Source organism: Colletotrichum godetiae (assembly GCF_030913485.1).
Source record: "Colletotrichum godetiae strain CBS 193.32 chromosome Unknown BDP55scaffold_22, whole genome shotgun sequence".
Taxonomy (NCBI): Eukaryota; Fungi; Ascomycota; class Sordariomycetes; order Glomerellales; family Glomerellaceae; genus Colletotrichum; species Colletotrichum godetiae.
In genome coordinates, this window is record NW_026851270.1 from 26,206 (window position 1) to 48,636 (window position 22,431).

The 22,431-nt window shown below is 52.0% G+C and overlaps 8 protein-coding genes and 1 non-coding gene across 9 annotated transcripts; 6 read left to right on the top strand and 3 right to left on the bottom strand.

Moving 5' to 3' along the window:
- Window positions 1-1,807: 1,807 nt before the first annotated feature.
- On the top strand, window positions 1,808-3,494 carry BDP55DRAFT_552741 (uncharacterized protein; the record flags this gene model as incomplete). Its single annotated transcript, XM_060569232.1, has 8 exons — window positions 1,808-1,946; window positions 2,007-2,191; window positions 2,246-2,282; window positions 2,343-2,410; window positions 2,474-2,511; window positions 2,569-2,904; window positions 2,965-3,032; window positions 3,097-3,494. The coding sequence occupies 8 exons, from the start codon at window positions 1,808-1,810 to the stop codon at window positions 3,492-3,494; spliced, it is 1,269 nt and encodes a 422-aa protein (XP_060429117.1).
- A 1,290-nt stretch (window positions 3,495-4,784) lies between these two features.
- On the top strand, window positions 4,785-6,193 carry BDP55DRAFT_744698 (epoxide hydrolase; the record flags this gene model as incomplete). Its single annotated transcript, XM_060580519.1, has 2 exons — window positions 4,785-5,326; window positions 5,398-6,193. The coding sequence occupies exons 1-2, from the start codon at window positions 5,070-5,072 to the stop codon at window positions 6,191-6,193; spliced, it is 1,053 nt and encodes a 350-aa protein (XP_060429118.1). The 5' UTR covers window positions 4,785-5,069.
- A 547-nt stretch (window positions 6,194-6,740) lies between these two features.
- BDP55DRAFT_552907 (uncharacterized protein) lies at window positions 6,741-7,854 on the top strand (the record flags this gene model as incomplete). The annotated part of the gene is made up of 2 exons (XM_060569246.1): window positions 6,741-6,962; window positions 7,027-7,854. 2 exons carry the CDS (start codon window positions 6,741-6,743, stop codon window positions 7,852-7,854), a joined length of 1,050 nt encoding a protein of 349 aa, XP_060429119.1.
- Window positions 7,855-8,745: 891 nt separating this feature from the next.
- Window positions 8,746-10,582, top strand: BDP55DRAFT_744704 (methyltransferase domain-containing protein; the record flags this gene model as incomplete). Its single annotated transcript, XM_060580520.1, has 9 exons — window positions 8,746-8,862; window positions 8,962-9,104; window positions 9,170-9,211; window positions 9,269-9,336; window positions 9,406-9,429; window positions 9,485-9,497; window positions 9,554-9,643; window positions 9,707-10,049; window positions 10,119-10,582. The coding sequence occupies 9 exons, from the start codon at window positions 8,746-8,748 to the stop codon at window positions 10,362-10,364; spliced, it is 1,086 nt and encodes a 361-aa protein (XP_060429120.1). The 3' UTR covers window positions 10,365-10,582.
- Window positions 10,583-11,630: 1,048 nt separating this feature from the next.
- On the bottom strand, window positions 11,631-13,037 carry BDP55DRAFT_694107 (ribosome assembly protein 4; the record flags this gene model as incomplete). Its single annotated transcript, XM_060577307.1, has 2 exons — window positions 11,631-12,951; window positions 13,009-13,037. The coding sequence occupies 2 exons, from the start codon at window positions 13,035-13,037 to the stop codon at window positions 11,631-11,633; spliced, it is 1,350 nt and encodes a 449-aa protein (XP_060429121.1).
- Window positions 13,038-14,230: 1,193 nt separating this feature from the next.
- BDP55DRAFT_t183 lies at window positions 14,231-14,318 on the top strand. The gene has a single exon. It is a non-coding gene; the product is annotated as a tRNA-Asp (tRNA).
- Window positions 14,319-14,576: 258 nt separating this feature from the next.
- BDP55DRAFT_664669 (uncharacterized protein) lies at window positions 14,577-16,103 on the bottom strand. The gene has a single exon (XM_060574968.1). It carries the CDS (start codon window positions 15,943-15,945, stop codon window positions 14,980-14,982), a length of 966 nt encoding a protein of 321 aa, XP_060429122.1. The 5' UTR covers window positions 15,946-16,103; the 3' UTR covers window positions 14,577-14,979.
- A 1,018-nt stretch (window positions 16,104-17,121) lies between these two features.
- BDP55DRAFT_158613 (fungal-specific transcription factor domain-containing protein) lies at window positions 17,122-19,258 on the top strand. The gene is made up of 2 exons (XM_060565656.1): window positions 17,122-17,397; window positions 17,508-19,258. Exons 1-2 carry the CDS (start codon window positions 17,364-17,366, stop codon window positions 19,097-19,099), a joined length of 1,626 nt encoding a protein of 541 aa, XP_060429123.1. The 5' UTR covers window positions 17,122-17,363; the 3' UTR covers window positions 19,100-19,258.
- Window positions 19,244-21,424, bottom strand: BDP55DRAFT_744726 (major facilitator superfamily transporter). The gene is made up of 3 exons (XM_060580521.1): window positions 20,580-21,424; window positions 20,385-20,520; window positions 19,244-20,332 (listed from the first exon to the last, which is right to left on the bottom strand). The coding sequence occupies exons 1-3, from the start codon at window positions 21,353-21,355 to the stop codon at window positions 19,418-19,420; spliced, it is 1,827 nt and encodes a 608-aa protein (XP_060429124.1). The 5' UTR covers window positions 21,356-21,424; the 3' UTR covers window positions 19,244-19,417.
- Between the last annotated feature and the right edge of the window lie 1,007 nt (window positions 21,425-22,431).

Genomic DNA, 22,431 nt, shown 5'->3' on the forward strand with positions numbered 1-22,431 from the left:
ACCTTCCCACCCACGGTCCCAGAATCGCCCTTCTGATGGTTTTTCAGCCTACCATCGTCGGCCGAAAGAACGATTAAGGAAGGACGTGGAGGCTGCCCCCTGGGATGCGCACGGGAGAGAATCTGAGAATGATGTTGGTCATGTGGAAACACGAGCGGGAGGCCGATTAAGGTGAGGAGGACGCCAGGGGGCAGCGTTGCAGTCACGGCGGGCGCGAACTTGGCATTACTGTTGCGGGGGCTGCTTTAAATGAGATTGCGCTGTAGGATGTCTTGAAGCGGGAAAGCTATCCGATGCACTTCGGAGCGCCGAGCACGAGGGCAGACGGACGGTCCTGGTTATGCGGGGGATAGCTCAGCCTTGGAGGGAGACATCGGCCCAAATTCTGAATGGGAAGTATGGCCAGATATCTTCATGGCTAGACTAGTCGTCCGGGGATGACCTTATACGCGGCCCGCGGGGTTGTGTCAAAGCTTCCAATTAGCCTTATTTCTTTGCTTCATGCATCTCCCATCTGTCTACCCGCAAGGTACGATCGATGATATGTTGGATGAACCGCTCAAGTCTTGCAAACCTGCGCTTCGCATTGCTCAAGATTTCAGTAAGCGAGGGATCATAGAAGCTTGCAGACATGAATCAGGCCACCCCTGAGCAAATCTTTTGTCCGTTCTGCTCAGCTGCCCACCCAGCTGAGTTTTGCTGGGCATGCAATATGCGAGCCCGTCCTTTCACCCTGCCCTGTCCCCCGACCCCCCGCAGAAACCTGGCTCTCTAAAGTCTGGTCTTGGTTAGCGCCATCTCTTCTGCCAAAGAAGACCGGCGTCCGCCCCAAGCCTATTGCGGTGCAGCGTGTGAGCGTCTCACGACTGCAACGGCCCCAATGCAGTGAAGGATCCCACCGGCTAAAGAGTCATCAAGATCCCAAGAAACGGGCTGACGATGCGGCTCGCGCTGGATGATTCGGCCAGCCTAATCTTAACCATCGAAGATCTTCAGTCGTCACATTCGTTGATGTGATAGCGCTTGGAAGAAGAAACTTTCAGCAATGCGCATTGTAGATTTAGCACATTGGGCACACGCAAGCAGCCTACCACCCACTGCCAACGTTGCTCTTCTTCGTCTCACAAGCGAGAGACATCAAGCGCTATCGTTCACCTATTATCCATTGCTTTGAAAGAAGCCGGATAACCGCACATGGTGATGTGAGCAGTACGCCCTGTGGCGCTCTCACCAAAGCAACTGGGCTGGATGCATAACCCGCAAGTCCGGTCGCCCAGACGTTAGCGACGAGAGCTGGAAGCGTTCCCCGTCTCCCCGGCGTCGAGGCCATCCCCAAGTGTGCCGCTTTCGTCCATCAGAAGCCATTGTTTCGTAGTGGCGGCTGAGTGGCGATCCAGCCTTGTGGATGTGAGTCTTGAACGAAACTCCGGTCCCCGACATGTATGGCCAGTTCTTATAGAGAATGCTTCCCTCATTCCGCGTGGGCACAGCCATGGTGATGGGGGGTTCCTTCGCCGTTTTGTCAACTGTACGCCTATGCAACGATCGGCATCAACCGCACATCACATGCCGTCGCATCGTTTTTGAGAATGAAGCAAAGCATGCGGGTCGCCATTGTCCTGCTGTTTGCTACGGCGGCACAGGCGACCGTGTCTAGCTTGAACTCGACTGAAATCACAAAGCTACTCGCGACGACACCAAAGTGTGCGGTAGGTTGCTCTCGAAGTCTCAGTCGTTGTGCTCCGCAGCCATCTCATGACTCTGAGTCAGTACCTAGTTACATTCACTGACCGAGCTTCTCTCTTAGATGCCATGCTTCGTCGATGCGTTCCATTCTGGCAATTGCACGCTCGACGGCTTGACGGACTGTGTCTGCACCAACATCCCCCTGCAGGCCCACGCATCAGCCTGTATACAACAAGCGTGCGAGTTCGATGACCAAGTCGGTGCGTAGGCTTTTGAGGCCGATGTGCAACGACTATATTTTCACTAACATCACTTTGAAGCCACCGCCCGCATCTCGCAGCGATTGTGCGAGGGCTATCCTTTCCCCGAGCGCAGAAGATTCTCCAAAGTCTTCTCCATCGGCCTACCTGTTATCACGATCCTCACTGTGGCTCTCCGATGCCTGGCCCGATTACAAGTTACCAACCAACTATGGTGGGACGATTGGACGGCACTGATCGCTTTGGTGAGGCCTCCAACGATGGTTCACGTATGGTAACTAAATGACTGACTATGGCAGGCATTTTTGATAGTCATGTCCGGCCTTGGCTACGCAAGTATGCGCTTCACCTCGTGGCTCAGAATACTTCGTGTTCGGTGCTAACCTGAGCTATCAGATGCTGCCATGGGATTTGGGCTTCACTATTGGGATATCGACCCGGGAAATGGCAAGACTATTCTGCAGGTACGACAACGCAAGACACCTTATGCCACGATGTTTGTATAGCTGACTGACATTCTTTCGCAGATTTTCTATGTCTTGCAAATGCTCTACATATTTATACAGTATGTGCATCGACGATAATCCGAGGTATTGAACAACCATCGCTAACTATCGGTCAGAGTTTTCGCCAAAGCCTCCATCGCCTGCTTCTACTCCCGCGTATTCACCAACCAGAAGTTCCGACTAGCAGTCAAGTTCTTCATGGCATTTCTGTTCACCCACGGCTTCATGTTCCTTTTGTTGATGGTGTTCCAATGCCTACCGATCCAGTCGATCTGGGACCGATCTATCCAGGGTCGTTGCCTTAACGTCTCGGCAATCAGCTACGGAGGCGCCGCTTGTAGCATCATTGAGGACATCATCTTGATCGTCATCCCCATCCCAGAACTCATGAAGCTTCAGTTGGGGAAGAAGAAGAGATCAGCTTTGGTTTGCATGTTTGCTGTGGGATCCTTGTAAGTGCACATGGTAGACAGGATTCAAGCGGGTAAACAAATGCTAACCAATGGCTACAGTGCCTGTGTCGCAAGTATGATCCGACTGAAATACTTGATTTCGTTTGCAAATTCATTTGATTCTACTTGTGAGTTTATCCTGACCACGGTCCGTGAAAAGCACTGGGACCTTGATGCTGACAGCCGCTCCAGGGGACAATGTCGATGTCGTGCTCTGGTCATCAGTCGAGCTCAACCTAGCCATCATCTGTGGCAGCCTCCCAGCACTACGACCTCTCTTCAAGAAGTTGCCAATCTTCTTCACCACCATAAGATCGACCGTACAGAGCGGGACATACCGAAGAAAGTCGCAAGCACAGTCCACAACAGCGATTCGCAAGTCTCACCATTCACACGCCTCACATGAATCGAGCACACAGTCATCGCCCGACAACTCTCCGCAGAAGCCACATGCAGTCAAATTGAGGGACTTCGGAGGCAGTTCTACGACGTGCGATAAGGACGCACATTATACCTTCGAAATGACAACTGATGAGGAGAGCAGGGATGACTTGGAGAGTCAGGACTGGGCACGGGCGTATGGGAAATAGGAGACTGGTGCTGCTTGTCTGATGAAGAAGAACGTCTTTAATGTGTAATGATCAGCGATGTATTCTAAGATCCAAATCCTATTGACTTCAAGAACATGTGATGAGTCTATTCAGGAGTGTGTCAAGTATTGAAGTTGTCATGTGTGCCGTTTGTAGATCCAATTGCTGTCATCAGACTTTCTTCAAATGCGATGCCGGGTTATTCGAACTACCCCAGACTGCGCAGTCCGCTATCAAGGATTTGTCTTGAACAAACAAAACTAAAAGTGTCCTCATAGTTTATACCTTATTAAGTCGAAAGACAATCAGTTCAGCGTTCAAAAGAGGACAACAAAAATACCTGTAGGGCACGTGTATAGATGATGAAGCAAGATATACTGCCTGAGTAGCTGTGGCGTACTAAGTCATCTCAATTTTAAAGCTCCTCGAGGCTACCACTGTTTCACGCCTTTCTGGTGCATGAAAAACACAGCTAGCAAAGTGTGAAGTTTGACTTGTAATACCTCTTCACATCACTTCTATCGTGAGTCTCTGTATCCCTTAGTGAGTCTTCCAGCTGAGGTCTTTTCCACAAGGCATCGGTGAGATAGCTATGTCACAATATCGTGCACGCTTTTTTGGGAAACCTATGGATTTTGGACAGAATTTCATCCGTACATGAGTTCAAGATTTATCTGGATTATCTGGAGATGAATACTAATCAAAACCCCATGCATTGATTGCGGGACAATTGCTAGCCGTTCGTAGAGTGATTGTGGATCTCAATCCTGACTCGGATTGCCCAAAACAAAAAGGAGGAGGAGGAATCACGGTCCATCCAGGCATTTTACCGTACATCCGCCGGAGTAACATAAAACAAAGCGATTCGATACTAATCAGATTCTTGCTCAAAGAGCAAATACATGGAAGCAGAACTGCGGCTGTGGTGCCCACAACCCCGAAGAAGGGCACCAACAGCGGCACATATGCAGCATTGCCCTTGTTAGTCTCCGTAGATTAGTCGGGGCAATCCAGAACTGCGCGCTAACTTAGAGACCGAATATGTTGAAGAAGATGGTCTGTTGTAATTCACCCATGAAGACATGGAAGAAGGATTATGGATAGAATTATCAGCTCAAGTTGATCGCAACCACAATTCTCATCGTATGACATAACAACTGCCGGGAGCATAATCTTGTTTAGAGGTCTTGGGCTCGCTGTCGTCGCCGGGGTTGCGTCACGCAATATCATTCATAGTCGACTTCAATATTTGCTTCATCCTTATGCCATACTGCAGGGATCTACGGATGACAGATCCTCACATGGAGCTCTCGGGAGTTCGGACGAATTCGAGTATCTCACTAAGCAGACGCAGGACCTCGCTCTACGGACTCTAGGACGGCGACTAGGCTACTGTGAACTCCCAATTAGTAGCTTACATTACATCGAGAGTGTTGATAATCCGTATGGATGACTGGCTTTATAAAGTTTGGTCTCCCATCCATGAATCAGAACAATTTATCCTAACTCCATCACCAACTCCAGTTCCAGCTTCACCACCATCAACCTCACCGACAATCAACCAAGCCTCACAAGATGGATGTTCTCGCTACCCTCGACCCCAGGCTCCGTTTCAAAACCGCCGATCTCAACGGAATTCAATACAGATATATCCATGCAGAGCCGGATTTGGGCAAATCTGCTGGTACTGTGTTCCTCATCCATGGATGGCCCGATTTGGCCCTGGGCTGGGCCAACCACATCCCCTTCCTCCTGTCTAAGGGTCTGAGCGTCGTCGCGTTGGACAAGATAGGGTACGGAGGAACTGATTCACCCGAGGACGTTAAGTTCTAGTAAGTTATTTGAAGTAGTCAACCGTAAGCTGGTTTAGTAAAACCCCGCGGCGTCTAATAAACTCGTGTAGTACTTGGAAGCGCGCCGCAGACGATATCGCCACACTTGCAAGCCAACTCGGCCTCTCTCGAATTATCCTCGGCGGACACGACTTTGGTGGAGCAGTTGTCTATCGCACCGCCCTCTGGCACCCAGACCTCGTTGCAGCCTTCTACGTGCTCAACACGCCCTTCGCAACTCCCACGGCCTCATTTGTAGACCTCGCCTATGAGTGGCCTGGATTCAAATACCAGCAGCAATTCCGCACAAGTGCCGTTGCGGATTATGTTGGGCCTGCTGATGCTCAAAACACCACCCGCATTCGACAGATCCTGAACAACGTCTACGGGGTAATTGGCCCCAACGGCGAGCAACCCAGCAACGTCACAGACATTGGATTCTACTTTGATCTGCTTGATCTTGTGACTAAGGACACGCCACTTCTCACCAAGGCCCAAATCGACTTTTATGTCGACGAATACACCAAGAAGCCAATCAATCATACGCTCAACGAGTATCGCAACAACAAGCTTAACTGGGAAGATGAGCGAGTACTTATTCCTGACAACACCACTTACAGCGGCAAGTTCAAACAACCTGCATTGTACATCGCTGCAACCCAGGACCTCACGCTTCCCCCGTCTCTGTCTGAGGGGATGGAAACGTACTTTGACAGCTTGAGCCGAGGTGAGATCGATGGCGGGCACTGGGCGAGGTGGGAGAAGCCTCTCGAGGTTGAGAACTATGTTGGAAACTGGTTGGCCACCTCAGTGTTTGGCAATGCTTCCTTGAACCTTACTGCAGGGCTCGGCCTTGGAGCACCCTGAGTATAAGTGCGAGCTGAGATGAGGCGATGAACTAGGCGTCTAGCCATCATCGACCTGAGGCTTTTGTATAAGACGCATGAAATATGCCGATTGCTATGTGTATTGAGCTAGAAGTCTTGTTAATTGTACAAATTGAGAAGATCAGAGAAGTCAATATACTCGTCTGAGGTACCAGTAAGTAGGCAAAAGCTCAACTGACGCCGGGCCGTGTAGGCGCTGATGGTAGTCGTGATAGCCCGGGCCCATCTCTAGTATATAAGTAGAAACGATACAAGGTAGTCACAGAAATGACTAATTGAGGAGACGTTGAAAGATATACAACGGTAAATCAACATCGAGAAACAACCTGTCGTGTCTGGTTAATTTGCTGACTGGATGCACGCACGGTGCCTCAGTTCGCATGTGAATAACCTCGTGCACCGATCTACGTCATTCCGTCATCCTGCAGATGGCGGGGAACAAGTCTTGTCGATGATTTAAATGTCCGCTCATCTTCATTTGCAGCAATTAGATTCTTGTCACCTCATACATTAGAGCTGAACTGAACATGTCCCAGTCAACCTCGTCGGTCAATGAAACCCCCAGTGCTCGAGCAGGCGGGGACTCCAGCATTCCAATCGTTGACCTAGATGCCCTAAAAGATGGCACCAACCCTGAAGCAGCACTGAATGCCGGCAAGAGTCTTGTGGATGCTTTCAGATCATTCGGGTTTGCCTGTGTGAAGAACCATGGAGTTCCCGAGGAGACTGTCAAGTCCGCCTTCCAGTGGGTTCGTCTATGGGATTGATCTCTCTCACATTCTCTGTCATTGCTGATCATTGTCCATCGCCCAGAGTGAGAAGTTCTTTTCCCTCCCACAGGCCGAGAAGGATAAGGCACCGCACCCGCCCGAAGGATGGTGGCATCGCGGCTATTCCGGCATTGGCCGGGAGAAGGTGTCGCAAATGGTGTTTGACGCCGAAGAAATCAGCGAGCTGAGAAAGATACCCGACTTCAAGGAATCATACGAGATTGGGCGCGAGGACGACGATCATCTGCCTAACATCTGGGTCCCCGAGGAGTCGCTCCCCGGATTTCGATCATTTTTCAACAATTTTTACGAGGTCTGCTACCGGCTCGAACTCCACCTACTCCGCGCCATGGCTCTCGGCATGGGCCTGGACGAGGACTTCTTCCGGGACTACCACGTGATGAAGGACAATCAGATCCGCCTCCTCCACTACCCGCCGGTCGAGGAGAAGCTCTTGCGTGCCGGCAAGGTCGAGCGGTTGGGAGCGCACTCGGACTTTGGCTCCATGACGCTCCTATTCCAGGACGAGGTCGGTGGCCTGGAGGTGGAGGACCCCAACGAGGAGGGCCGGTTCTTGCCAGTGTCATTCATCCCTGGGACGATCGTGGTCAACATTGGCGACTTCATGCAGCGGTGGAGCAACGACACGCTCCGGTCCACCGTGCATCGTGTGCGAGCGCCGCCGCTGGAGACGAACGAGAGCGGTGACCGCGTGACCCGGGCGCGGTATTCGATTCCGTACTTCATCGGCGCTGATCAGGAGAAGACTGTGGACTGCGTGCCCGGGTGCTTCGGTCCCGGCAGGCCAAAGAAGTACGAGCCGATAAACAGTCGCGAGTACATCGAGATGCGACTCAATGCGACGTATTGAATGAGCCCGGGGCTGGAGAGATACCGTATTTATCTGTGCCTAGCAAATGCCATGTCTATCTTGCTTGAAGAGGTCCAGGCCCGTCGGCCACCACTCCGTACCTGGTCTTGACCGGAGGACTCCGTACAACACGTGTCCATGCTGTCAAAGTCGCAGCAGTGAGCAGTGAGCACGCGGAGACCCAGGTCTTTGATCATTGATGATTATTATTCCTTGCAGGTTCTTGCATGCGAGATCCACTGGCAAATGCCGCGAGTCCTCACCTGGTTGGCCTACCCGCTGACTATCTCCGGCCCCTCTTCCGGTCATTTCTGGTGATGAGGGCCGAACATGGTAGCATTCTACACCTTTGGTTGGCGGCCTTGGCGCTACGCTTGACACGTTGCCATGAGCCATGGCACAGAACAAACCTGACAAAATCGTGCGGAGCTGACATGAAGCTGACAACCGGCAGATGAGAAGATGTTCTCCAAGACTCCAACAGGTTGGAGAAGCGAAGGAGAGGAGGGCCACGACCTGCCCGCCCCCCTCCTCGTCCGGGGATGTGTTGATGCGGTGAAGGGAAACTTGACTGATCAACTGAAGAATTGGAGGCGACAAGGCGTGCGCACGTCCACAACCACGCGCATTGCCCGCCCGCTGTGGGGTTTCCAAGCTCTTAAAGAAGGGGAACAGGGACCGGGGATTTTGTCGTGACTCGTGGCAGCACGTTTCCACCCTTTCCCGCTGCCGTCCAAGCAATTTGATCTCTCAGACACTCTTTCTCCCTTTCTTCCTAGGATTCGAACAACAGTAACCCGGAATCTGGGAACAGCAACGGGTGAAACCCTGCGACGACACAAGTACTGTACGGTTTCACATCGCGACCGAGCCTCCGATATCATCCATCAAATGTGTCCCGAGGGAGACGAGGACCAGACGACCGCCGCGGCCGTGGCGCAGCAGGAGACGGCGGCGAACGCAGCGGCTGGAATCTTACCAGCTGAGCACTGGGTGCAAGCGGCACGAGTCAGTTTCGACGCCATTCCCACCGTGGGGGGCGTAGTTGTCTACATACGCCCCTTCAACGGCGGCCGCGCGGGATTGTGATGTTTGACAAGTCGCTAGGACGCTGCTAACGAAGACGATGCCGACTCTGCGCTAGGCGACGACAACGCCAGTTCAACGGCGTCAATCACCTCTACGATTCTGCAGTACCGGAAGATTCATGGGAGGACGTTCCACGGCGAGGTTGGCGACGCCCAGTATTGGTAGCGATTCCCGAAGTTTGAGAGACTTGAGGATTCTGAGCGGTCTCGCTAACAGATCATGAAAGGGGGAGCAACGATGAACAGCAGAATGAAGCTTGGGACATCAAGTGAGATGGACCTCCACAGGAGGGAGGAAATGAGAGCTCGAAGCTGACGCTCAGTAGCCATCACTTACTCACCTTGTCCATGGGTGACAAGCTTCACTTGGCACCGCTGGATAAAAGCAAGGTAGGTGACGAACACCTCGGCGGTGGCTTGCTCATCGGCCTGAACTAACGAAACCCTAAATAGCTAAACAAAGCGCTGGATATTGGAACAGGAACAGGTGAGCGGCGCTTATGTCATTCTCGGCTCATGAAGTTAGGCTAACTCCAATGTAGGTATCTGGGCCATGTAAGTCTCGCATCTATGGCAAAAGTATGTGATGCAAGAGGCTGAACTCTGTATAGTGACTTTGCCGATGAGAATCCCGAATGTGAAGTCATCGGGACGGACATCTCCCCCATCCAACCTAGCTGGGTTCCTCCTAACTTGAAGTTGTAAGTACTCCAATATCACACAGTGATGATCCAACGGCCAGTGCTATGGCTGACCCCGCACAGCGAGATCGACGACTGCACGCGCGAATGGACTTTCGAACCAGAATCCTTCGACTATGTCCACATCCGTTTCCTAGTCGGCAGCATTGCGGACTGGCCCGCGCTGTTCAAGCAGGCGTACAGGGCCCTGAAGCCGGGCGGTTACCTCGAGAGTTTCGAAGTCTCGCCGGCCATTATGAGCGATGACGGGACCGTCCCGGAGACTAGCGCACTGGGTCAGTGGGGCAAGTTCTTCGAGGAGGGCGGCCGGAAGATGGGCCGGACGTTCCGGGTTCTCGACGAGAACTTGCAGAGAACGTCGATGGAGGATGCCGGCTTTGAGAGCATCACAGAGTGGAACAACAAGGTATATCAGAGTTCCGACAGACGAGTTGAGTATGAGGCACGAGGAAAGAAGACTGACTTGAGATGATAGGCCCCCATCGGTAACTGGCCAAAGGACGAGGTGAAGAAGGAAATCGGCGAGTGGGCTCAGCTGACGCTCCTCTCGGACATTGAGGGTTACGTCCTCTTCATGGCCAACGTCATGTCGACTTGGTCTCGTGAGGAAATCCACATCTATGCGGCGCAGCTGCGTCGTGAGATCCGGTCTGGCAAGCTCCATGGGTACTACCGCCAAAGAGCAGTCTGGGGACAGAAGCCCCTGAAGACGGAGGCATAGTTGCAGTATTCACTCCTACCTTGATTACTGTTGATTTACTCGAAGCTAGCGAGCCTGGATAAGCATATGCAGCATATCTCATCGAATCGGATACCTTTCTATCGCATCTGTGTGTTCTCGGCTCATTGTGAAAGGGAATACGGCATTTAGGGCTTGTCCAACTAAGCTGAACATGACCCGCAGGAGCGTCGGGCCGAGCCGACTTGAAAGGCTTATCTTATGCTCAGTAAGTCAAGATCATCTGCATCTGGAAGGTGACTTCCTTGTATAGCAGAGGATGCATGGTGCTGAGTGAGCTATTTGGGCGATGAGGAGGAACTCCGCCAGTCTCGACATGGTCTAGGCAGTTGACAATGGCTTCGATTGACCCAAGGTCTCAGCATTACCTGACAAGAATCGTTGCCAGAATGTGTACAAAGGGAGGTTATGAAGAGAAAGTTTCAGAATCGCCCTACTGTGTCATTGGATCCCAAACCATCACTCTCTCTCACTCAACCTTCCAAGCAACTAGAACTTACCTGCTCCCCCCAATTTATCGCCTTCTTCCGCTACATCGAAGCCGACAAGATGAAGTTCAACTTGCTCGCCCTTGCTACCATTCTATCACTGGCCATGGCCGCGCCGGTCAGTCTCCCAAATGGTTGTTATTTGACTTCGTAGTGCCTCAGTCTAATATGTATCTGTCGGATTGGAAGTCCAATTCGACCTCGAGGCAAGGGGCCCGCGCAGGGGCCACTTACAGACCGTACTTACGAGAACCGCGGTCTGCCTAACCTACGGTTGGAACCTCCCTTTTACACCCCTTACGCAGAAGTTAATATATATCAATTTGACCTCTTCGTCAACCCACGGTTCGAACCAACTACCCTGTGATAGGGATATCAACAGTATCCAAAAACAATAGGTACCTGACGACGCCGTCACCGATACCTTCCCAGACGAGCCCAGGAAGCGTAGTGAGGCTGACGCTGGCACCGACACCATAACTGGTCACGATTGGTAGTACGACAACACAGCTATAGATTCATTCTCGCAATCCTACCAAACTACGATATGGGTCTCGGGGAACTTACCGTGAGACTGGCGCCGCCTTTGATCAGCTTCTGACCGCTGAGAGAGAACGGGTCTACACACTGGAGATAGCTGCTATCTTCTTGAAGCTATGCATACAATACAAGCTTAGCTCTGTTACCTCACAGATTCTAGTTGCGCAAATGACACCGACTCATCAGAACTAATGGTATCTCTGTTGCCCATAGAATCACGTCAAACCTGAATCTCCCATACATTGAGGATACCGGAATCGTTCCTGGCATGATGTCCATGCAAACACCGCCCGACGACCATGTACTGCCCGTTACCAGAGAAAGCAGCCGACACCGCGAACCCCGACTCCAACGTGGCCGAGTAGACCACCCTTCCGGTCGCCAGGTCAGTGACATCAGCGCCATCATCTGACCGGTACGCAACCCATCGCAGGTCAGGTGAAATCGCTAACGGAGTACCCTCGCTTCCCTTGGCCGTCTCGAGGTTGTAACTGTTCATCGCGCCGCTCCCGTAGTCCCATATTGTCACTGTCCTGCCCCAAATTGATGCAATCACTCCCGTCGGGCTCACTGCGAGCCGGAGCGGATTCCTCCAGTCCTCCATCTCAATCTTGGCAATGTTCCGGCCAGTCTCGACATTCGTGACCCTCAGCGTCCCGTCCTTGGACGCGGTGACGAGCCTGGTGCAGTCCGCCGTCCACTCCGCTTGCGTGACCTCGTCCGTGTGGCTGCGGATGACGCTGTACCCTTGCCCCTTGGCGGCTGTGATGATCTCAACGCGGTTGCGCACTCCCTTGATTGCTAGAAGCTGACCGTCGGGGCTGAAGGAATAGGCACGAATGCCGTGCCACTGTAGGATGAACTTGCGCGCGTAGGGGCTGTTGTCGTTAACCCAGTCGACGACGTATAGGGCCGGCCTCTCGAAATGGATCATGTCATGCGACGTCAGGATCGTCTTGGGGAACCGGTTCACGTATTCATCGTGATGCTCCGTCGTTACAGCGACTAGATCCATCAGCGGTGAGAAAACCATGTGTGTCCCCTTGACTTTGATGGTGCTTCTGCGTTGTCCGGAGGCGGCGTCGAAGAGGCTGATGTCTTTAAAGAAGTTGGAGACGGCGAAGGAGGTCGGGTCCAACACGGAGGTGAAGCGGATGTCGACGGGTTCTTTTTCCATGTTCATTGTGATCTTGCCGACATGACGGAATATGACGTGGGCGGGAGCGGGCGCGAGGAGGCCAGGGTATGGATTTGGGTCTCCGTCTACGCTTGGTGCGGACATGGAGTAGGTTGAAGAGCCGGCGTGGTCGGCGGTCACGGTTAGTCTCGCCATGTCTGATGCCGAGACTGTGGTGGACTGATTGTCGATGAAGGTCCGAAGAAAGCTGAGGAACCCGGCGAGCTTGTGAAGTGATATGCTCTGGTCTGATGCGGGTTGACGGTTGAGAACTTCTTTGATGGAGTTGATCTCCTGCAGGATTGCGCTGGTAGCATATGGAGGGGACTCGCCGGCTTCCTCTGCTCTTCGAATATGTTGGACCCTGTTGCGTATTAGTATCTCATTGCTGCTTCAGGGACGTTCGAGTAAGTAAGCTTACAAGTCTAATGCATCTACAGCTAGAGTCATCGTCCTCCTTCCCGTGGTCAGATGTGAGCCCAGGGCTGTGGCGCGACTGGCTGCATTCCTCCACGCATCGTCACCGTGCCGAGAGAGTGACCATCGCGACTTTTCAGGTCCGGTGTCAGAGACAGCTTCTATAATCTGACCAACGACCCCATTGCAGAATGCCGGGACCTGCCGGGTTTCTTTCAGGAGCTGGTCCTCTCCTTCGCAACTTGCCCCATTCCGTAGAAGCGCGATGATGGTTTCGGATAGCAAAAGTACTTGTTCCAGCACAGGCGAGAGTTGGGCCTCGGCCCCGGGGTGAGCGGCGATGAAGTCACGCACAGCTGCACCGGCCGGTGACAAGGCGGATTGCAACTGTTGACATTCCGTATTGACGCTATTGGCGTTTGATGTGATCATGATGGAGTGCTAGTTGTGTGGCTTGATCAATTGTCCTGAGAGAGCATGGCGTTGAGGCTCATTCCGTGTCGGCAGTTGTCGCGCTTATGAACTAGCAAAGTGCTTAACTTGCCCCCCATCAGGCAGCCAGGTTCTGAAGCGGCTATGCTCAAGGCTGAGAATGCCAAATGATGTCAGGGGAACTTGAGTGCAGATCTGTCGTGACACAGTCAGCACTTGGGCTTCTCTTTGGTTTAGTGCTTTTCACTCACTGAGATGACTTCTTGTTAGTGAGCTTGCGCCACTGTCGTGGTCTCAGTACCAGTGGCAACTTCTCCAATAAGAACCAAAGGCCACTAACTGTGCCACATCTAGGACTGCAGCGTCTCTCCCGCTGTCGCACTCATGCAATCCTGATCCTGCCGAGGCTTTTGTGTCGTGACATCTCGTCTGTCGGTCTTGACCTGTATTCAATGGTGTCCCTTGAGTGTGCTACGGTTGGACACTGCCGACTGTTCCTAGGGACAGCAAAGTGGCGTGCGCTGCCCAGTTGTGTAGTCGTCGCCTCTCAAGCTCACGAGTTGCCATGACTGCTGCACCAGGTTGCGTTGTTCTTCTCAAAGGTTCTCGAAGACGATTGAATAATCTCTTTATTGTATTGCATTTTTGTCTCAATTGACGGGAATTTTGAGCTCTCGATAAATGTTGCCAAGTATCACTGAGACATCCGCCCCACTCAGGTCAGCCAAAAGTATAGAGTGCAGCTAGGGGCTTCTCCGCTCAACCAACTATCACTGGATGTCAACATCCACCAATCCCCGATAGTCTAGTGGTGAGGATATCTGCTTGTCATTGAACGTCAAAGATTCGCAGGGGACCGGGGTTCAATTCCCCGTCGAGGAGTTCTTTTTGCTTTCCTGGTTCATGTGAGGCCGATTTTCTTTTTTCTTCTTCTATATCTATTTTTCGAATCACTTGTTCGTCATTTACTTCAATCGGAAGCTCTGATTGAAGCAATTAGTTGCGCGATAAAGCTTCAGGGACCTAATCTCCTCGCGGCCAAAGCCAGTTGCCAGTCGCCAGTGCTGATGTAATCGGTACATAAAACCAACGGAAAACCCTTTTCCGTAATACCAAACCTCTTTTGGCCGTGATTTTACTACCGGATCCGGTTTCTCGAGAGCGCCAAAGTTATACAATATTCTTTTCTAAATCAGTGACTAAGACAGGCCGAAGAGAGTATAATTACGGCCAATAGAGCTAATTCTACCTCGAAAACTGGCATTCTAGAAAGCAATACCTGTTGCCAGTTCTGTTGCCAGAACCCTTCCCGCCGCAGAAAACACCCTAACAGCGCCCTGGTAGTGGCCCGGCAGTGGCCCGGTACTACGGCCTAATACGGCGGTATAATTGCTCTTTGGGGTCGTGGCACTTCTAGTGGCGCTGTACCCTCTGGCGACTGGCAATTGGCCTTGGCCGCGAGGAGATCAGGCCCTCAAAGACCAGAGACTTTTCGCAAAGACGATCTGCCAATCTCCGACCCCATCTCATTCACGTAACCCTATCATGCCAAAACAAGTCCTGCGCCGTTCAAAATCGTCACATAGTTGGGCTTAGGTAGCTCCGCTCTGGTTTCCTTGGCCTCTTCCTCAAGGCCTATTTCCAACGTCTTATCTCCATAGTCGAAGAACCAGGTTAAGAATCCTGTGTATTTGACTCCTTCTTGGCAATGAATCCAGTACTTTGGTGAATGCTTGCGCTCAATCTTCAGAGCATTGGCTACCCCTTTGGACTTCATTCCAACGCCAGCCTTGTTGATTGGGTGAGTCATTGCAAGGACACTTGCGCCGGGGTTCATCTCCATGGCGGCTTCTACGATGCTGGGGTCTACTCCGTGCGGGCAGTACAGAATGACTTCGTCTTTCCCATTCGCAGCTGCAATCTTGATGACGATTGCATGATACAAGTTCGGATACTTCTTGGTCTCATCCTCGAGCCGGAAGATGGACAACCAGTCGGGCATCTCGGGCGTAGCCGGCCATGCCTGATTGCGTACAAAGTCCGGGAGGACATGGACATTATCGAAGTGCTTCATTGCAGAGATCGTGGCTGCGGCATCCTCCACGGCAAAGACTTTCAGTGATGGATCAAAGGTTCGCAGGGTCATTTGATGCAGGTGATCCGAATTGGTGTGGGTGACGGTCACCGCATCGAGCCAGTATTCGTCGTCCTCTTTGGAGCCCCCGACCGCCTCCTCAATCTCACGGATCAGATCTTCGCAGGCTTCAATGGTTTCTAGTGCCGACTTTTCCTTGAGTGATAGTCGCAGGAAGTAGCTGATGAGGACATCGTTGACACTGAAGAGCCAAGGGTCTTGTAGGATGTGGTAAAAGACCTTTTTACCGGCCACCCCGGCAGGTTTAGGGATGGAGATGAGCCATGCGTTGTCGCAGTTTGCGAGGGTTATTATCGGTCGTTTTGGGGGTTGTTTTGCCGAGGCGAGTGTGGCGATGAGGCTTGCGCGGTCCATGATGGAGTTTATAAAACGGCGATGGATGGAGAACTGTAGGTGCACCTACGTGATGGAAGACATGGCCTTTATTGTTGGGGGGGATGACCATAAGTACTTTGGCGATAATGATATTCCTTGGTATGCCGTCGTTCAAGGTAATCTAAGTCCAGAAACTTACAAGGGACTTTGTGAATCCAGCCAATGTCTATTTCTAGAATCAGCCTGTCAGATTTTAGTCTGTCATGTCAGCGCTTTCATGGGATTCATGTCCAATACAGTCTCTCTGAAGGATTCATCTATTTGTTGCTGCTGTTAAATGAGATGCTTCTGATTGGCAGGTAAGATCGACAACCTCAGCGATATCACAACTTTGCGTATGCCCAGGAGTCAGGAATCACTCTTGGTGGTGCCATTTTACGAATGACACTGAAGTACTCGCAGCAGGACCAGAGCGACATTGGCAGCGACAGACTTATCTTGAGGAAAGATACCTGGGCTTTTTTTTTCAAGGTCGCCCTTATACTTGGTCGCATAATTTAGCCGTTAATGACATCTCATCATCCATCATTGAATTTTATTATTTGATGGAATCTTGTTCTAGGCATCATTTGTGGGGCAGACATGGCGCTCTCGCAGGTTCCGGTAGTTCACCTGAGTTTAAAATGTAAACACCACCTCATTCCTCCATGATTCCACGAGGCAGCATATATCATCGAGATTGATCTTTCCGTAGGCATGCCAGAAGCAACGTCTTATTAACTACCTCTGGATCCCGCTTGAAGTTCTCATGAACCCAGCGGTCCCTCGAATCCACCCCGTAGTCGGCAAAACCCCACCCTAGTCTGGTTCGACTTGCCTATGCTGTATCAAGAAGTCTAGAACTCTGGGGTACCCGTAGAAAAATGTGCCGCAGTGGATTAAAGCTTGGCAAGGTCTAGACTGTATCGTAACCCAAGAACTCGTAACATACTGAGACCAAAGCCATGGAATGTAATAAAAAATACAGAAAAGCCAACTGAGCACAAGCCAAGATGTCACCAACTCCTCAAGGTCATGGTCATGTTTTAGTGACAACTTCGTCAACTTGGCTGACTCGTCTACGCCATTGCTATTGGTTACAATGCCTCGTGACGGACTCCACTTGCCGCTTTGTCGTCGGAACCGGATGAAAGCGGAGCACATAAAACCAAGACACTCACGTCGCCATCTTCGCGAGTATGGAGTCGTTTTTTCCCTAATCTGGCCATGCCCAGTCGCGTTTCTCCTCTCATCTGCATCAGCACAAACCACTCAGATTGAGTTCAACGACCTGTATCATCTCATCCCACCGGGATCACGTACTGATATCAACTTTGTCTGGGGGGGAATTTCTATCAACATCACACGTAGCACAAAGCCTCAGCTCTCACAACTCGGCCAATGCCGGGCGCAATTCAATGGCTGCTCAAGCTCACAGACGCTCTCGCAACGGTTCGTCAACCCACCTTCGACGAGGCCGACGATTGCGTCGAGCCTCATCGCGCTTGGCTCTTCTACCGTCTCTTGGCGTAGGATCTAACTTTTCTCTGCTATTGACACAGGGTGCGGGACATGCCGAACAGCCCGTATCAAGTGCGACGAGGCGCGCCCATTCTGCAAGCAGTGCGAGCGTCGTGGTGTTGAGTGTATCGGATACCAGATACATCTGAAATGGGTTGAGATCAGCGATATCAGCCCGGATAGCCAATCTGCAAGCAAGAGCGTCATCAAGCCGCGAAGTTCTTTGACGATTTGTTCATCAAGGAAGTCGGCCACGTATAGGAAAAAAGCTATCCCCCCGACATCCGTAGCACGCAGTCTGTCAGTGGGCCCGAAGCTTCACTCTTCATCAGATGCCTTCATATTCAGACACTGGGCCGACTCTTTGCCGGACCTTGTATATCCCAACCCTGAAGAATACGCCAGCATACGGCAACCATATCTTGCCTTCGTCTGGAGGGAGAATTCTATCCTTCTGCCAGCGATTTTGGCAGCTGGATCAGCTCATCTTTACGCTCTTGGGAAGCTCAAACATGCAGAAACTCTCGAGAGAAAACAAAGAGCACTCACCGCTATGGTGGCATGCGTAAAGCAGCCCAGGGCTATCTCATATGGCCAGATGCAGACGTCATTTCCAGTATATCTAAGTGAAGAGGCAATAGCAGCATCAGCAGCACTTATTGGCATGGAGATTATGCAAGGATCGCACACACCCTCAATCATCCCTCTTCTTCGAGGCCTCAAAGCGCAGATTGAAGAAAGACACAAACTACGACAACGGGTGGAGGCAAGTTGGCAGATCGAAAGAGACACACCGATGATGGCAGTGAACGTCAAGATGATGGCTTACATTGACACCTTTTGCTGCGTACCCTGCGCGACACATCCAGTCTTTGACCAACAGTCCTGGCGAGATTTCATCATGCCAAAGTGTCAAGACTACTCTTTTGATAGTGGTCCAGACATCGTATTCGGGTACTCGATGCACATCTTGCCAATGATCGGAGCAGCAGCCTCTCTCGTTGACGACTTCTTCAAAACAACAATCACACCGGAGGACTTTGTCTCGTCTCGATGTTACGTACTAGAGAAACTTGCATCAGCCTGCCGAGATCTTCCGCCTCCCCAGCAACAACCAGATCCAGAAACCGATCCATCGGCCCCATCAACAAGTCTCAAAATCCGAGATGCGAATGCCTGCATTGCAGCAGCTTTGGCCCACAGCCTGGCAACGCAAATCTTCCTGCTCCGCGCAGACGAGGGTGACTCTAGCACCATCAGAGCCGAACGTCCGACAAAACACCCCTTGGCGTTGGTCGAGCAGCTATCCGAAGCCGTTGCCGCTGTCCCGCTCGACACGCATGCGGCGACCATGATGGTTTGGCCCGTGTTTGTCCTCGGCTGCGAGAGCATGGCGGTAAGCGCACGGCGGTATGAGGTAGAAGCTCTATTTGAGAAGATCATCGACAAGCAGAAGCTTCTCAACATCTCGGTGGCACTCAAGATGCTGCGGGGAAATATTTGGACGGGCGGTATGACAAACATTGTGAGCCCTGCGAGGAGTTTGTCTCCTGCAGAAGAGCAATGTCGATATACGCAAAATCAGTGGGTGAAGATGTGTTGGAAAGAGCGGCTGCAGCTTTGTTCAGCATAGGAAACCTGCATGTACACTACAAATTTGCAATGACCGCAGATCTCACGACTGCGCTCGAAGGATCAATACCTACATGTACTCGTACGAGATATGAGCTAGAAGGCAGCAGGCGATGATGGATTTTTGGCTAATGATGATAATGATTCTATCTAAAGTATGTTCTACACATTTTGATCGCTCGAGGTTCTAAGTACAGATATTTGGTAAAAAAGGCTATTTGACAAGAATGTGACTGGTGACTGGTTCACAGTACAGTATTCGACATAGGAAAAGGGGGGTATCTTTCCGGTTTCCGTAGTACAGAGGGGATAAAAAAAATTAAGACATCTTCTTCGCTTGCTCCTCCAAAGTTTGAATAAGTTTGCTTCTCTGCCGAATCTTTTTGCCCCATTTGTAAAAGATAAAGGGAACAGGCATGAGCACAACTTCGGCGACGCCGACCGTAATGCCCGCAATGCGCGGTGTCAGGGCGGCATACATGCTCTTGCCGACGAGAACCAAGACAGCGCCCAAGATGGATCTAAAGACGAGGTTGCCGGCCGAAGCGGAGGTTGCGTACATGCCGAACACCTTTGAAATGTAACTAGTGCCGTAAATGAAGACGAGACCGAAGCCGTAGCCAAAGGGGACGCCGGACAGGACACTCCAGTAAAAGGGAATTTCGATGGGTAGGGAAGTGAGTGCGAATGAGAGCTGGCCGACAGGCTCGAGAACTGCGCCGATGCAGATGAGGAGGACGACTGCCTCTGGCTCCTGCTGGCCAGTTTCCGGGTTCTTGGGCTGGCGGTTGACCAGCTTTCTGAGAAGCGGCTCCGTGGCCAAGACGAGCGCGATACCGACAAAGACGCCGAGGAAGGCGAGACCGGAAATGGCGACGCTCCAGCCGCGCTCGGTGGTGTAGACAATAGGGAATGCGACGTAGGCCAACTGGACGATGGCGTAAATGACGGAGATGTAAATGTTCCAGAACATGAGGACAGGCTCAGTGAACGATAGGATAAAGGGACGGGACACGGCCGTCCTAATTCTGCGGAAGATGGGGACGGTGTCGTCAAAGTCGGACCAGTATCTGTGGTCTTCCTCTTCTTGTCGCTTTGCAGCGGCTTTCTTTCTGAGAAGCGTTGGCCGGTAAGTCTCTGGGACGGTCATGATGAACAAAGCTCCGACGGCTGTTGAAATCAATGACATCCAGTTGAGTGATCTCCAGCCGAAGGCTTCGACGAGGAATCCACCCTGTCATCGTTGTTAGTGACTGACCTGAAGAATGCGGATGAATGAAGCTTACCATGAGAGGCCCGAGGACGGGACCATTGAGAGGTCCAAATGAGTACACTGACATCGCCAGCGGCAGGTATTTGGGGTTCGTAATGTCCATGATCGAGCCACCAACGTTGGAAAGCATGACACTTCCGGCGACAGCACTAAAGTCCATGTGAGCAACTGATCTTATAAGTGAAGGAACAACAAGAAAGTGACTTACCCTAGGAAACGCGCCACGATGACCATGGTGAAGTTGGTCGCCAGTGCAGCGAGGGGGATCAGTCCCAAGAATACTGTAAGGCCACCAATGTACATTGGTCTTCGGCCAAACGTCTCACTCAAAGGTGCCATGATGAGGGCACCCAGAGCGAGGCCGACGAGGTAAAGAGAGATACCGAGGAGAGGCAGTGAAGGGTTGGTGACGTTAAGCTCTTGGCTCATCTGTGTGATACCACTAGAGTAGGCGGTCGAGTAGATACCCGTAGCCAGTGTCGTCAGGGCAAACATGGCGACGACGAGCACACGGTAAGCCGTTGACCAGTTCTTTGGGTCGTCCGGGTCTCCATCCCAAAAGTCGACGCGGAAGGCCTTGAGGGCTGTTGGCGGGCCCTCGTCACCCTCATCTTCAGGCTTCTCATCATACTTCTTAAAGTCCTCGACATCAAAGTCAAAGTCTGGTACGTAAAAGGACCATCGTGGAGGCAGGGCTGTCTTCTCGTTGAAGACACCCTCGATGTACTCGTTGGCGACGGGGTAGTATGATAACCTGCTTAGCCGCGGTAGGCGGGAGAAGCGGTCTGATGGTGGTGGTTCAAGTCCAAGAGGTTGGAAGCGTTGGCTTCTTCGCATCCATGAGCTCCTGGCATTGATAAAGGAGTGCCGACCAGGAGGCGGCGGTGGTCTCGGTGGGAGAGGAGCGAATCTGGTCTGCTTCTGTCCACCTGGAGGGTAGAACTGTAGCCTGGCGGGGTCAGGTACTTGCAGAGAGTCCGACATGGTGATGGATCATTACTGCTAGCTTCCAGAATGGTAGCGGTGAGTGAAGGAGAGGGAATTGAGGTTTTCCTGTCAATGATGGGCCTCATTGAGTGATAACTGCAAGAGGCAGGGAAAGTAGCCCGCCGAGGACGGGGACCGACCCTATCAGGACCATGAAGTCCAAGGGGCGAGAACCACATCATTCTCGCTTGCTGTGCAACGCATGTCTTGGATAATTGACGGGCAGCGTCTAAGAAGCAACGCAGGTATACATCCCACGCCCCCCCCCTCCCCACATGGCATACGTCGTTGTAGCCGCCAGCTCGGGGTGGCTGATGATGAACACAGCTCATCATCCTGCTTGGGGACCCCAGGACTGGTGATCGACTGGGATCTCCTTGGGCGCGGATCGGCGGCACCGCAGCGATAACCCAGGAATTATTAATTTCTCTGAGGACTCCTGAATCAACCAGACGTGACGGGGGGGTGGTGCCCACAACGGACGACCGCAGCAGGCAAGCCGCAAAGATGATGTGCCAAAAGGAAAGACTTTCGGGTGGCCCAAGGCCCCTATCCCGGCAACTACGCGTCAAACCCCACGTGCCGTTACGGGCTGGCGTTATATCAAACTGTTTTAAGGACTTTGCACCCGAATATGCGAGGGTGGAGTACGTACCCTCCGTTGGATCGAGTCAATGCGACGCTGGTGAGGTTCCTAGTGGGATAAGACTAGGAAGCCCCTGTCGGTCGATTGGTCCGTACTCAAGGAATATTCCCTGGCTATGCACGGGCGATCATCCTGCAGGGGCTCAAGTAGAGACGACAGGGTTAACGTCTGTCGTCTGCCAATGATAGGAGGAACAGCGTCTGGACGACAGGATCTGAGGGAACCAAGGTGCGGCGTCTAGAACTTGCTGTGTGAAAGAGATTGCAGGTACCAGCTCCAGTCAAGGCGGACAAGCGGGGTTCTGCTTCTCTCTCTCTCACTCACTTGCTGTTCTGGGTTCTGGGCAGCAAAGCCAAAACAAACTCATGGAGATTTGACTTGTGACAGTGGGTGTGGGTTGTGTCAGTCCCAGATCTCTGGCAAGAGA